We start from the raw sequence: 16,487 nt of genomic DNA, 5'->3' as shown, positions 1-16,487 counted from the left end.
TACTATATGCTATTATTTGTGGTTTATCTCATTTATGCTCTGGTTTCTTTTGTGGTTGTATGATTATAATACTAAAATTTGCAAATTACTTTGATATAAAGTATAATTTAATTTTTAGTCCAAATTTTGAGACATTTACTAGTTTTTATAAAAGAAGATTCCTCAGAATTAAAGAAAAGTTAATTGTACCAAGATGAAATACTGAATTAGTAAAATTGATATAAAACAGTTTTTCCAGAAAGTTAAAAGAAACAAAAAAGTATTTACTTGTTCTAATGGAATTTTAGCTATTGCTTATGAATACAAACATTTACTTCTTGGATTTGCTTGTTTTTAAAATTTCATATTATGGGTTATAAAAGTAAAACAGGTAATTTTAAGCCACTTCTTATATGGTTATATGCAATAGCAATTGTGTCACCTCATAAAAGAAAGAAACTTCTAGATACTTAATAAGGATCTTAAATCCCTCCAGGTTTTATTCTAAATGAAAGCAGGTGTTGAACATTGTCATCTCCTAATACATTGAAATTACTAAAATATTTAATAAGCTACCAGGGTTTGAAGTAGTAACCAGATGTTTACAGTTTTCCCAGGATGACTTTTACATCTGAGCATTTACAGTGGAAATGAACTAAGTTTGCTACCTTAACAACAACAAAAAAACAAATAAAACACACAGACACAAGTTTTTTCTTTTGAACCAGAATTGAAATGATTTCCATTATACTTAATCTGCCTTAATACTTTACAGTAAGATAAGATTTCCATAGCCTAACCAAACATAAGATTGAAGTTTCCCCTCATGCTTAGAATCTTTATTGGGACATAATTTATATACTATAGTGTATAAATTTTCACCGATTTTAAGTATAGTTGAAAATTTTTAGGAAATACATATACTTGAGCCACCATTATCAATATCCAGTTTTTAGAACAGTTTTATTGCACATATTTAAAGTGTATAATTTGACAAGTTTCATCATCTATTTAAAGTCTTGAAACCATCACCACAATCAAGATAATTATATCCATCATCCCAAAAAGTATCCTCATGTGCCTCTATGTAATCTCTCTTTCTTGCTCTTCTTATGCTTTCCTTCCCCACACCTGTCCCCAGGCAATCACTGGCCTGTTTCTGTCACTAGATATTAGTTTTCACTTTGTAGAATTTTATATAAATTGAATCATACAGTGCATACTCTTTTTTTTGTTGGGGGTGGGAATCTGGCCATTTCACTCTGAATAATTCTTTTGATATTTGTCGATGTTGCATGTATCAGTAGTTCTTTTCTGTTTATTATTTGTAGTATTCAATTGTGTGAATATACCATAACTTGTTTATCCATTCACCTGTGATTGATACTTGGGTTGTTTCCATTTTGTACTTTTTTCAAATACAGCTGCTAATAAGATCCCTGTATAGTTTTTGTGTAAACATAGATTTCACTTCACTGGGATAAATACCTAGGAATTGTGTGGATGGATCACATGGTAATTTGCTGATAATGGGTTCTTTATCCATTTTTATATTTGAAAAAGCTTCATTTTTGAAATAAATTTTCAGTAGGCTTAGAATTTTAAGTTCATGGTTTGTTTCCTCAGTACTTTAAAGATATTGCTTCTCTGTCTTGCTTTCATTGTTTCTAATGAGAAATCTGTTGCTGTCCTAATCTTATATGTACATGTCATTTTTTCTGGCTGCTTTTAATACTTTCTCTTATCGTTTGTTTTGAGAAATTTAATTATGTTATGCTTTGGTGTAATTTACTTATTTTTCTTTTGCTCGGTGTTCATTGAACTTCTTGGATACTTCTTGGATTTATAGTTTTCACTACATTAGGCAACTTTTCAGTCATTATTTTCTCAAATATATTTTCTGTTCCCTATCCTCTTTGCTTTTCATCAGGGACTTCAAGTACACATGTATTAGGCCACTAGAAGTTAAACTCACAGCTCACATATGTGCTGGTTTTTTGTTGTTGTTTTTGCCCTCCAAGTCTTTACTTTCTGTCTTGTATTTTTGATCATTTCTGTTGCTCTAGCTTCAAGTTCACTAGCCTCTACTTTTGCAATGTGTAATGTGCCACCAATCCCATCCAGTTTTTTGAGTTTTTTAAAAAATCTCAATGTTATTTTCATCTCTAGAAATTTGTTTTGTGTTTTTCTGATTTCTTCAGTGTCCCTATTCAACTTTTTGAACAGGTGGAATATATTTATAATAACTGTGTGAATGTGTGCTACTCCTAACATTTATATCAGTTTTGTATTGGTTTTCATTTGATTTTGTTTTTTTAATGGGTCCCACTTTTCTGTTTCTTTGCTTCCCTGGTGTGATAGGCAGAATATTAAGAATGACCCCTAGAATCCCTCCCCCATGAATATGATGGGGTATCACTTCTGTGATAATATTACATTATATGGCAAAGGAGATTTTTGCATATGTAATTAAGGTTACTCATCAGTTGACTTTGAGTTATCGTAAAGGACAGTTATCTGGGTTGGTTTAATATAATCACGTGAGCCCCTTAAAAGTAGAAAATTTTCTCTGGCCAGTGGCAGAAGGGGAAGTCAGATATGAATCATAAAAAGGATTTTATGTGCCATTGCTGGCATAGAGATGAGGGGGTCACATGACGAGGGATGCAAGTCAGCTCTAGAACTTGAAAACAGCCCCTGGCTGTCAGCCAGCAAGGAAATAGGATCCCTATTCTTACAGCTGCAGGAAACTAGATTCTGCCAATACCCTGAATGAGCTTAGAAGCAGGTTCTTCTTTAGAACTTCCAGATAAGAGCCTAGCCTGGCAGACACAATGATTTCAGCCTTATGAGATCTTTGACATAGAGTGCAGACCAGCCCACTCAAACTCTGGCCTACAAAACCGTTAGATAACAAATGGGTGTTGTTTTAAGCCACTATGTTTGTGATAATTGGTAATGCAGCAATAGAAAACAAATATACCTGGTAATCTCTGATTAAATGCCAGACATTTGGAATTTTAGCTTGTTAGGTGCTGGGTATTTTTGTATTCCTACAAATATTACAGATATTTTTGAGCTTTGTTCTGGGTCATAGTTAGGTTACTTGGAAACAGTTTGATCTTTTGGGTAATGCTTTTAAGATTTGTTATGTGGGGCTAGAGCATCATTTAGCCTAAGGGTAATTATTCTCTATTCCTGGGGCAAGACTGAATACTTGGTCTGGAGAACCTTCTGCACATCTCAGGGATTCTGTCTCTGGACAGCTGTATTTTTTCCTTTACTCTGCCTGTGAAATCTAGCCACCTCAGTCAGTTCAGTCTCAATACTCTCAGTTCAGTCTCCTTAACTCAGGTAGTCCACTTGGCTCCACCTGAGTTCTCCCTCCCTGTGCTGTGTCCTAGATATTCTCAAGGCAGTAAGCAATCTTAGGACTCTTCTCTCAGGGATCACTGTTCTTCATTGCCTGATGTCCCTTTTCTTTAACACTGTTTTTTTCATATTTTTTGTCTGATTTTTTTTTTTTTTTTCTTTGAGTTGAGATTAAATACAGACTTTTTTACTTTGTTGAAAGAGTCCTTTGGTTACTTTTAAATAATTAAAAACTTTAAATAAAATTAAGTTTTAATTATTTAAGTTTAATGGGACAGCTTTTACCAGGAAATACTCTTCCTAAAGTGCTATACTATGGGCAGTATCTAAAATTTTAATACTGAAGCACCATTTTAAATTTTAGTACACTAAGTCTAGCCCAAATGATGACAAAGCCATATCTCCAGATGGCTAAGCTCACAGTTACTCATTTCCATTTGAACACTTTTAGTATGTATTTGCCTAAGGAAATTACAATTACTTTATGCTTAGATAATTATAGCCCATAATTATTTGACTAACTAAACTATTAAAGTGAAAAGATAATGTTATTTTACATCTCAAATAGAACAGAAATCCATCTACTTATGCCAAAAAAAAACCCCTATTGTCCTTTTCTGTGTTAACTATATAGCTATTAAACACAACTGTTATTTACATTGTCAGATTTCCTTGTTTCTAATTTCTTTATGTTTATTTTAGTAGGCATATTATTTTGTTTTATGTTTTCCCTCCCACATGTTTTATCCACATAATTCTGTAAGTTTTCCATGGAATTATAGAAATGAGTATTCAGATACACAAGAAGTTTATGTAACTAGTTTTGTTCTATGCCCGACAAATAGCTTTTGGCTGGTGCTGTTCTTTCTATACATTTTTTTATAGTTGTTTTAATTAATTAAGAGTTTTTAATAGGTTTCTCTAAATAAAGCAGTAAAGATGATAGTTACCTTGAAGATGCTCTGGAAGAAGAGATTTTGTTATTTTAGCAGATATTTTCCCCCCCTATTTCTGAATAGGTAACAACGACATAATTTTATATGTTGAGTATTGATGTTTTCTTATTTGATATTTGTTCATGCTACAGGTACTTTGGAAGTTCGTCTAATGGGCTGTCAAGATATCCTAGAGAATGTCCCCGGACGGTCAAAAGCAGCATCGGTTGCACTACCTGGTTGGAGTCCAAGTGAAACCAGATCATCTTTCATGAGCAGAACGAGTAAAAGTAAAAGTGGAAGTAGTCGAAATCTCCTAAAAACAGATGACTTATCCAGTTCAGTAATCAGATTTTTTTAACAATCATATAACAAATTAAAGGGCTGAGCAGTGGGGACAGAGAAGAGTGAGAAGAGTCAGAGTTGGACAACAAACTTTAAAATTATGATTTCCATAATTTAAATTTAAAATATCAAAAGCTATAATGACAAGAAAATTTAAAAGGCTACAAAATTTACCCTGCTGAAAATATGTTAGAAAACTGAATGACATATAACATTAATTCTTTTGGAATAATGAAATATTGAACATCACTCTTTATGTCAAACTCTTTGTGTCACATCTTGATTCTTTTAATGGTATAATGACACCTCTAAACTAACGTTGAAATTTTGATAGCTAAGCACTGAACTAAACATGTTTAACTAGGACTGTGTCCCAGAAGTAAACTGAAATGGGGCAGTGGGTAAAGGTGGTAAAGTAAAATGGGAGAGGTTTATGAAGTACTTTGGAGACACTCTAAAGTAATCATAAACTATGATGTAATTATACAACTGGTGGGAAAGGCATGTGACAATTCAACCTAGTACAGTATGTCTGTGCTTTCCTGTATATAGAGAGAGACTTCAGGAAAAATGTGAAAATAAAAATTGTTTAAGGTAACAACATTAATAAATAGCAAATGTAGAGGGAGAAAAACTGGATGACTGATATTGATATGTAAATACACACACACGTGACAAACATTTACTGGTCACTTGTTAGTCCTTTCAGTTACATTTTAATATAAACGAAATAGCGATTACTATTTGTGTTTTTGTGAAACACAAAGGATAACTTGGGAGGGTCTAGTGGGAGTGTATATATAAAACTAGCCATTTAAGATTCAAAAGCTTCAGTAGTGAGTAAGAAAAACTTATTTTCAAAGGATCATAAGACTTTTGTTGATATTAAACAGTGGCATTTCTATTTTAAAGGTTTTAAAATATTTAAGCAAGTTTTAAATTGTAATTACAGATGATGTCTGTGCAGTTTTGAAGCTAGATAATACTGTGGTTGGTCAAACTAGCTGGAAACCCATTTCCAATCAGTCGTGGGACCAGAAGTTTACACTGGAACTAGACAGGGTAAGATGAGAAACTTTTTACTTGAATTTTCATTGTATTTATAATTCATTTTTAATGTAAATTTTATGTTTTAGAAGACTTTGGTAAGTTTTATTCTTAACAGCATATAAGAAGGACCTAGGTGTTTTTGACACTTCTCATCTGATGAGGTATACATAAATCTACCTTATCAGATTGCTGCAGGAGTTTTCATTTGTGCAGTGATTTGAAAATGTATACTTTGTACTACCCTGAAAGATCAGCAATCAGGTGACATCTAATATTGAAATTTTTTTTTTAATTTTAATATTGTGCTCTCTGACCACTAAGGTGATTCTTCTGACTCACCACTTGTTGGTTATATTATCAAAGCTGGATTTGAAGTGAGCTATTGTGCTCAGACAACCATTCCTCCATGTATCTCAGTGGCTTTCATGAGTAATGTGAGTGGCTAGAATGCAATCTGTAGCTGTAGAACCCAGCAGAAGTTAACTTGGTCCACAGTAGATTTAAATCCACGATGATAACTTTATTATTTAGATTCTAATCTATCCGTTGGGGTGTGGGAAGAAAATATTAAAACTTAATCATAATTTTATCTAAAAAATAAGAAAGATATTAAGCTTTTTGTTGTTTAGTATTCAGATTGATGGTACATATGTCATTTTAAAAATTACATATATGGGGGTGGTAGGGGGGTAGTGGTGTGATGAATTGGGAGATTGGGATTGATATGTATACACTAATATGTATAAAATGGATGACTAATAAGAACCTGCTGTATAAAAAACTAAAATAAAATAAAATTCAAATATAAAAAAATAAAATAATATCAAAATTACATATATTAGTGAGAGCAGATTTATAGTGCTTAATGATGATGTGAGGTGGCAATTACTGCTCTGGCCTCTACTTTTAAAATATTTTTTCCAGTTTATTTTTTTCTGTCTCACAGCCAGTATCTTAATCAGGCCCTCATCATTGCTTTTCTTGGTTCAGATACTGTGTCTGACACTTAAATATTAAATGTACTTGAACAAAATGCTTAACTTTTTATGTATACCAGTTTCCTTGTCTTTAATACTATCTACCTCACTGAAATGTGTGAGGATTAAATCCATGTAAAAATCTTAGGCTAGTGGTAAGAACTCAATTAATGTTGGCTATTTTTACTAAAGTAATTTACTAACTAATCTCCATGTGTCTGAGAACCAGACTCATCTTCAAAGAATAATACTTTCATCTAGGCATTCATTCTCTAGCTTAGGATCATTCATTTAATTCATTAAAAATTATTATGAAATTATTTGTTCATTTATTCATTGATGCATACTGTATTCCAGGCACTTCCAGGTGATAGATTAGCAACAAACAATATAAACAAGATCTCTCAAGATTTCCTCAAGGAACTTATACCTCAGTGGCTTCTCAGTATATGTCTGATTATTTGCAGACTTTTTACCATTACGTCTGAAACTGTGTATGATTTCAGTTAAAAAGATATTGAGGACATTGAATACTAGTCTAAGGTCTTTATACTTGTTGGTAGTGGGGATGAGAGAGACATAATAGAAAAATTGATCTTGGGGTATGTATGAAGAATGAATTTGAGAGAATAGAGACTAAAGGCATATAAATTGGCAGGAGGTTACTCCAGTGCTGCAACTGTAAGGTGAAGAGAACTTGAAGTAAAATGTGGCAGTAAGAATAGAAAGAGATATATGTAGGAATTGCTGTAATGGAACTCTTAGGCTTAATAGTCAGTGATTTTCTGTTCTGTGTCAAGCACCATTCTAGATGCTGGTTATGATTGACCAAAATAGTCAAAGTCCCTATATATATCGACCTTATATTCTAATGAGGGAAGACAAATAGTTAACAAGTTTTTTTTTTTTAAATCTTCAAGTGCAATGAAGGAAGTAAATAAGGTATTGTAAAGAAGGGGGTGGGGGCTATTTTAGGTAGAGGACATAATTAGGGAAAGTCTCTTTGAGGAGGCTACGTTTGACTTGAAACCCGATGGGGGGAAAGTTGCCAGACTTAAAAAGATCCAGGTAGAGTGTTCCCAGCAAAGGAGAAAAAACATACAACGCCTTGGGGTAGGAGAAAACTTGATGTGTTGTAAGAATAAAAATCATGAACAGAGATCAGTGTAAAGAAGTAAAATAGCAGATATAGGTGGGTGTCAGATTACTAGGGTCTTTATAATCAATAAATTAGAAGATAGTTGAAGGGCTTTTAATAGGGGATTTTTCATCATCTGATTTAGATGATCAAATAGAAATAATATAAATATAGAAGCTAATAAAAGAGTTAGCAGCCCATAATGGGAAAGAGTTTATAAAGAAAGAAAAAAAAGGTCTAACAATCAAATCTTAAGTAGTATTCCAAGTATAGGAGGAGAAGGAAGGTTTGCCAAAGAGAAATAGAAAAATCTGGGTTGGATCAGATCATACCCTAGATCGGATCTTAACCTTATAAAAGCTTATCCAGTGAAGAGTTGCTGGAATGGTGAGATGATGAAAATCCTGTTACATATGGAACAGTTGAAGGAAAGTGGGATTTAAAATCTATTAAAGAAGAGATTTAACAAAGATTTGGTAACTGTCTTTAAAGTTAAAAGGAGGAACATGTAAAACAAGAATTAAACTAGTGATAGCAATGATATTTCCATTTGTGTGTGTTGACTCTGATGGATTGGTAGTAACTTTCTGGAGCTCACTGTCAAGGTTTACTGGACGGGTCCTTGTTTATGCTGATCAAGTAGCAGTGTTTGCCAAATGCTTGGAAAAGGGGCAAGTGGTAAGCTGTAGTACATGTTCCTTCCATCCTTGGATTGACTGTATACTTTGTGGGTGTGGAAGACAAAGCAGAAGTCAATGATGGCAGATTTCATTTCAGTACAAAGAATAGTACTATTAAAAAATGAACTGAGCTGCTGTAGTAAGTTCTCGCTCAGTAAAGTTTTTTTTTTAACTTTTTATTTTATATTGGGGTATAGTTGATTAACAAAGTTGTGTTAGTTTCAAGTGTACAACAAAGTGATTCAGTTACACATATACATGTATGTATTCTTTTTCAAATTCTTTTCCCAATTAGGTTGTTACAGAATATTGAGCAGAGTTCCCTGTGCTATACAGTAGGTCCTTGATGGTTATCCATTTTAAATATAGCAGTGTGTACATGTCAATCCCAAACTCCCTAACTATTCCTCCCTCCCACCCTGCCCCCCGGTAACCAAAAATTAGTTCTCTAAGTCTGTGAGTCTGTTTGTGTTTGCACATAAGTTCATTTGTATCTTTTTTTTTTTTTTAGATTCCACATATAAGCAATGTCATACAATATTCCTCTTTCTCTGTCTGACTTACTTCACTCACTATGACAGTCTCTAGGTCCATCCATGTTGCTGCAAATGGCATTATTTCATTATTGTTAATGGCTGAGTAATATTCCATTGTATATATGTACCACATATTCTTTATCCATTCGTCTGTTGATGGACATTTAGGTTGTTTCCATGTCTTAGCTATTGTAAACAGTGCTGCAGTGAACATTGGGGTGCATGTATCCTTTCGGACCATGTTTTTCTCCGGGTAATGCCCAGGAGTGGGATTGCAGGATCATATGGTAGCTCTATTTTTAGTTTCTTAAGGCTCTCTCAATAAAGTTGAATGAGCAACTTATATAAGAGAGATTTAAGGGAATTGTTATATCAGAAAAAGATTACACTTACAAGATTTTTTTCAAGTCTGATATTTTCTCTTTGTCAACTCTGATTTTTTTTCAGCTCTGATATTTGCTGGAACTAGCATTGTTCCATGCTGTAAATTAGCTGTTTAATTAAATAGTTAGACCAATATAATTCAGTCAAGCCCACCAGAGAGGGAAATGCAGTTGAGGTTATTAGTGTATATGGATATCGTTATATACATGTCTTGTTATATTTGCATCTTCCTTCTATACTGTGAATACATGTAAATATTTATGATTCTAAAATGTTTCAGTTTCCATTCATTCTTAAATTAATAGGTTTGCTATAACATTGGTCTTGAAGCCAGACAAACTGGATTCATTTACTTATTAGATATTTGATGGTAGACAAGATACATAACCTTACTACTGGGCATTTATTTCACAATCTCTAAAATGGGGATAAAATATAATCCTTACAGGACTGTTAAGAAGAAATGCTTTGTGTTGCCTGGCACATTTAGCTACTCAATGACTTTAGTTCTTTCTTTAGCCCTAGGCTGTGACGTGTGGCTATGAATTTGAGTATAATGGAAGAGCATGTTAAGTAATGGGAAATTAACTGGTTGAATGTCATTTTCTTTCATTTCAGAGCCTATTTAAAGTAATTATAGGATTTTAATGAGTGTTATGATCAAAATGAAATTTAAGACATTTATTGTTAAAGGGAAAATGGCTGGTTAGAAAATTTCTCTTGTAGCCAGGTTATTGTGTTAGAGTTTTGTATTTAAAATAGAACTTAAAAGTAGTTAAGTGTCTTGCCATCATTTTATAATTAAGGAAACTGAGAACCAGAGTGATTACATATTGATAAATTTCAGAGCTGGTACTAGACCTCGAGTGTCCTTCAAAATGCTCTTTCCTCTGTGGTGATTTGTATGAGATAGAAAGTTAGTGGCAAAAAGGAGGAAACAGCAGAAGATGATGAAAGCCTGGTAAAGAGAAAATAATTTAATATTACCCAAGCTACAAGCTTAGAAAACTAGAAAGACTGATAACTGTTGATTGGTTGTTTTTACTTTCACTTTTAATCCTCACCTAAAATTGTTTTTCTTCTTCATGGCATCAGACTTTCTTCCCACTTTGGAGTAATCCTCCCTTAAAAACGTTGAAGACACTGCATAGCTAAGTAAAGCTATTCTCCCTGAGGCCAGTTAGACCTTCTGGGTTCCTGATATGCATCTTATGTATCCCTAATTGGATTATAAGCTCCTTTTTGGAGGCCACATTCCTTATTGTGATAAATCCTTCTGTTTACACAGTACATGTTACTTTTACATTTTTTGTGCTTTTTTTAGTCTTTTACTTTATTCCTTATATTTATAGAATATTTATTTATAGAAAATGTTTATAGAAACATTTATAGAAAATATTATTTTAAACTGACATGTTCATGCTCAGCATTTTGCCTCAAATGTCAAGTTTCTTTCCTATGACATTCTGGAACTAAGTTGTCTATACTGTTTCTATCCTTTCCAAAATACAAAAATTCATAGGTCTTTTTATTTATTTTTTTATTTTTTATTTTTGGTCATGCCACGTGGCTTGTGGGATCTCAGTTCCCCAATGAGGGGCTGAACCCGGGCCATGGCAGTGAAAGCCCAGAATCCTAACCACTGGGCCACCAGGGAACACCCAGATAGGTCTTTCTTGAGTTTTGAGATACTATCGAAATTATCTAGATCTAGAATGATATAGAAAAGTTCAGTTATGTTCCTGGGAGCTCAGGGCTCTGCAGAATTATTTCAGATGGCAACACAGACCCTTTTTTTTTCTTTTTGTTTTGAGATTCTGGATAAGATGTCATTTGGATTTTGCCACTTTAAAAAAAAAAAAAAGTTTTGAAAATTGCTGGTGTAATCCAGCCCCCTCATTTTACAGATTAATAAGGATATTATTATGGCCTAGGGGTTAAATAACTAGCCTAAGCTATAATCTAGGATTCTGAAGTGTCCTGTCAGTTCTGTGTTCTTTCTGTTATCAGGTTACCCTTTTTATATTTTCCTATAAAAATTGGTCTTTCTTAATGTTTATTATAAACACAGTAGCTATGTAATTTCACATTTTTTCTGAATTCCCTCAGCCCTCCTGCTGTAAAAGTTTAATCCTCCCATGAGAGATTGAAATAAAAAGCAAGACCCTTTATATCTAACCATTTCTCATGAACATTTCCCTTTGATTAACTTTGCTAATGTAATAGAGAACCACCTTTATCAATATTAGAAACAGGATGAACTGAAACTTAGAAAAATTTTAGCAGGAGCCAGTTCTGTTAAGAGCAGAGTACTAGAGAATGTTCACTGCTCAATGGAAAAGGAAGAAGAGAACATCTAAGGTAGTGAGAGCCAGTAAAAATGTAATAGGGTTAATAGATTAGAAGTAACAGTAGCATTGAAGGACCAGTGGATACTGAGGAACTAGAAAGAGTGAGCTAGTAGAATGTTAGGAGGTGATGGTCAGAGAGAAGGATTCAAACAGCTGAGATTGTGGAAAGATTGTAGATATTGGTAGGAGTGAGAGGCTAAGGTATCCAAGAACTCAAGGGATTCTTATTATTTATTGGTTTCACATTTTCAGAAATTGCCTATACATACTACTCTTAAACCATCCACACTCCTATCCTCATTCTTCCAAATAATTAGGTTAAATCAGTAACTTAGTGTTTATATTATTATGACTATGTAAATATTGTTTACAGATGAACCATATTCCATACCATGATTACATTCTCTTTTTAGTACCAAGACCCCCTTTGGGCAAATAATTGCCCTTTTTTTAATTGCGTATTTTGTTTTGCTTTGCTTAGTTTTCTATACACCTATCCTTTATCACCAGGATCTCCAGAAGGACTCTAGAATAACTCTTATGTAGGCAGTTGTATCAGCAAGCTGTCAGTCATCCTTGGACCCACTCTACTCCCTAGCAACATCCTTTCTGGAGCCTTACATCTTTCTGCTCCAATTTAAATGACTGCTATATAGCTTTTATCTTGAGACTCTCTTTCACCATAATCCTATTGGATCACCTGAGTCTTGAATTTCTCTTTCAGCTTTCTTGTTTTACTTCCTCATTTTGGTGGATCATATCCCACATTTACATGCTGAGAAAAGAGTGAATGAAAGTTTTAGAGATCTTGCATATCTGAAATATCTTTATTCTGCTGTCATGCTTGGAGTCTAGAATTCTAGGTTGGAGATTATTTTCATTAAGAATTTTAAGGAATTGTAGTTCTAGTATTGTAGTTGAGATTGCTTATGTGTCTTTGATTTCTAATCTTTGATTTTGATTTGCTTTTTCTTTTTTAAAGATTTTAAGATTTTTATCTTTTTTCCCCTGGGATTTTGTGATTTCACAATGGTGTACCTTATTAGGTGTAGGTGGTTTTCACTCTTTGTGATAGGTACTGTGTGGCACCTTCAGTTTTGAAAGCTTATTCTTCAGATTTGAGAAATTGCATTTATTTGATAATTTCCTCTTCATTTTCAGTGTCTCTCTTGCTAGTTGAACCTTTTAGATTGATCCTCTGATTTTCTTATCTTTTATCTATTGTCTGTCAGTGTGTCTTTTTGTTCTGCTTTCTGGGAAAGTTTGATACTTTTATTTGCCAAGACTTGATTGACAAACTTATATCTGATATTATATTTTTAATTTCTAAAAGTTTATTCTTTTAAATATCTTGTTTTCCTCTCATGGGGATAATATCCTCTCTTACATTTTAGAGGATATCAATTTTATGTTTTCTTCTCCCTGAATTGTCTTTATTTCTCCTGAGATCCATTTCATAATCTCTGTTTATCGTATTGCAGATTTGGTGAAATGTGTGGCCATCCTTGGCTGTCTTAAAATGAGCCATTAAGAAGAAGATTGGAAGTTTTGTATGTGGGGCTCTTCCTTACCCAAGTTCCGAACTAGTTAAAAGAAAGAAAGGTGTGACTAATGGAAAGTAAAATGTCATTATGAGCTGATATTTGAAAGTGTGGTTGGGTGTGCAACAATAATGGGGCTATACTCAGTCCCTTAGATCATTGTGGGCTCCAGCCCATATAAAACTTAAGGCATAGCAGAGAAAAACAAATTGTATACTTCCATTTAACAGCCCGGCTCTCAAGGAAAAAAGGAAGAAATGGACTGGATTATTCATGTCCAGTTTCTCTCCCAGTCTTTTATCAGATAACTCACTCCAGGAGATGAATAAGAGGGTTAAGGTAGAGACCCAGATATTTAGGAGAAAAATGAAAATTATTCCTCATAGAAACCATGATAATGAGCAAGATGCTTTCCTCCCTATAAAAGGATAAAAATGCATGCAAACATCTAAATGGGGTGTGAAACATCTCAATATAGAACAAGCCATAGAATAGGAATACAAAGAAATTTTAATTTCTTCCATGTGTGAGCTAACATTCAGCATATTATTGTTGTTTTTGGCCGTACCATGCGGCTTGCAGGATTTTAGTTCTCTGACCAGGGATTGAACCCAGGCCACTGCAGTGAAAATGCCAGGTCCTAACAACTGGACTGCCAGGGAATTCCCACATTCGGCGTATTGTTTAATCTGAGATGCTATTTTTTTGTTTGTTTGTTTGTTTTAATATTTATTAGAGTATAGTTGATTTACAGTGTGTGTTAGTTTCAGGTGTACAGCAAACTGAATCAGTTATACATATACATATATCCACTCTTTTTTAGATTCTTTTCCCATATAGGCCATTACAGAGTATTGAGTAGAGTTCCCTGTGCTGTACTGTCCTTATTGATCATCTATTTTATATATAGTATTGCTTATATGTCAATCCCAATCTCCCAATTTATCCCACCCACCTCCTTACCCCCTGGTAAGCCCCTGATAAACAAATAAGTTTGTTTTCTACATCTGTAACTCTATTTCTATTTTGTAGATAAGTTCATTTGTACCCTTTTTTTAGATTCCACATATAAGCGATATCATATGTTTGTCTTTGTCTGACCTACTTCACTCAGTATGACAATCTCTAGGTCCAGTCCATGTCACTGCAAATGGAATTATTTCATACTTTTTTATGGCTGAGTAATATTCCATTGTATATATGTACCACATCTTCTTTATCCATTCCTCCATGATGGACATTTAGGTTCCTTCCATGTCCTGGCTATTGTAAATAGTGCTGTAATGAGCACTGGGGTGCATGTATATTTTCGAATCATGATTTTCTCTGGATATATGCCCAGGAGTGGGATTGTTGGATCATATGGTAGCTATATTTTCAGTTTTTTAAGGAACCTTCATACTGTTCTCCATAGTGGCTGTACCAGTTTACATTCCCACCAACAGTGTAGGAGGGTTCCCTTTTCTACACACCCTCTCCAGCATTTATTGTTTGTAGATTTTTTGATGATGGCAATTCTGACCAGTGTGAGGTGGTACCTCATTGCAGTTTTGATTTGCATTTCTCTGATAATTAGTGATGTTGAGCATCATTCCATGTGCTTTTTAGCCATCTGTATGTCTTCTTTGGAGAAATGTCTATTTAGGTCTTCCACCCATTTTTTGATTGGGTTGTTTCTTTTTTTGATATTGAGCTGCGTGAGCCATTTGTGTATTTTGGAGATTAATTCTTTGTCGGTTGCTTTGTTGGCAAATATTTTCTCACATTCTGAGGGTTGTCTTTTAGTTGTGTTTATGGTTTCCTTTGCTGTACAAAAGCTTTCAAGTTTAATTAGGCCCCATTTGTCTATTTTTGTTTTTATTTTCATTACCCTAGGAGGTGAATAGAAAAAAATCTTGCTGCGATAAAAGAGTGTTCTGCCTATGTTTTCCTCTAAGAGTTTTATAGTATCTGACTTTACATTCAGAATGGTCTTTAATCCATTTTGAGTTTATTTTTGTGTATGGTGTAGGTAGTGTTCTAATTTCATTCTTTGACATGTAGCTGTCCAGTTTTCCCAGCACCACTTATTGAAGAGACAGTCTTTCCTCCATTGTATATTCTTGCCTTCTTTGTCATGGATTAGGTGACCATAGGTGCGTGGGTTTATCTCTGGACTTTCTGTCCTGTTCCATTGATCTGTATTTCTGTTTTTGTGCCAGGACCATACTGTCCTGATTACTGTAGCTTTGTAGTATAGTCTGAAGTCAGGGAGCCTGATTCTTCCAGCTCCTTTTTTCTTTCTCAAGATTGCTTTGGCTATTCGGGGTCTTTTGTGCTTCCATACAAATTGTAAAATTTTTTGTTCTAATTCTGTGAAAAATGCCATTAGTAATTTGATACGGATTGCACTGAATCTGTAGATTGCTTTGGGTAGTATAGTCATTTTCACAATGTTGATTCTTCCAATCCAAGAACATGGTATATCTCTCCATCTGTTTGTGTCATCTTTGATTTCTTTCATTAGTATCTTATAGTTTTCTGAGTACAGGTTTTTTACCTCCTTAGGTAAGTTTATTCCTAGGTATTTTATTCTTGAGATGCTGTTTTTTAACTTATAATGGAGCTATAATAATACTTACCCTTTTTACCTCTTTTGCTGCTTCCAATTCTATTACTATCAAATGACACATCATATCCTCTGAGGCTATATGAGTCCTCTGAGCCAATGAACTATATGTATAATTGTCTTTTCCCCCCACCCCTCTATCATCTCTTGACCACCAGGCACTTGCCAGTAAGTATCCTTAAGGACTTTGGTTCTTCACTCCAACATCCCGTCATCATTATGGGGGATTTTAAAAATCTAACTATCTAAACAACAACCGATTTAACATATTATTTCAAACTTCTTTGAATGCGTCAACCCCAGTATACCTTTGCTCCTTGTCATTTTAGCAATGAATTGTTCTGAAATCTTAAATTTAGTATTCTAAACTGTTACCAGATCTGCATAAAGCACCTAGTTTAACACCTTGTACATAATGGTGTTGCTGTAAATGATAGCTCATGTTATTATTGTTACTCTGGCTCTTTTACTTCTTTGTTACCACACAGCTAGATGTTTGGTCAAACATTTCCATTTCCTTGATTCTTCAGGAAGGAGTTGAGAAAGGGGCCATCAGAAAATTTCATTTTCTTCTCTGTTTACCCTAAAACT

General features: G+C 33.9%; 1 protein-coding gene across 3 annotated transcripts in view; it reads left to right on the top strand.

Moving 5' to 3' along the window:
• The window catches only part of PKN2 (protein kinase N2), a 127,262-nt gene that overhangs the window by 82,468 nt on the left and 28,307 nt on the right, over positions 1-16,487 (top strand). For all 3 annotated transcript variants that reach the window (XM_082383308.1, XM_082383306.1, XM_082383307.1), the window contains 2 exons: positions 4,439-4,624; positions 5,584-5,693. In XM_082383308.1, the coding sequence (XP_082239434.1) occupies positions 4,439-4,624; positions 5,584-5,693 (296 nt within the window). The remainder of the gene's footprint in view (positions 1-4,438; positions 4,625-5,583; positions 5,694-16,487) is intronic.

Source organism: Balaenoptera borealis (assembly GCF_965194805.1).
Source record: "Balaenoptera borealis genome assembly, chromosome: 1".
NCBI classification, from domain to species: Eukaryota; Metazoa; Chordata; class Mammalia; order Artiodactyla; family Balaenopteridae; genus Balaenoptera; species Balaenoptera borealis.
Note: the sequence above shows the minus strand (reverse complement) of the source record. Positions and strands in the feature narration are given on the sequence as shown.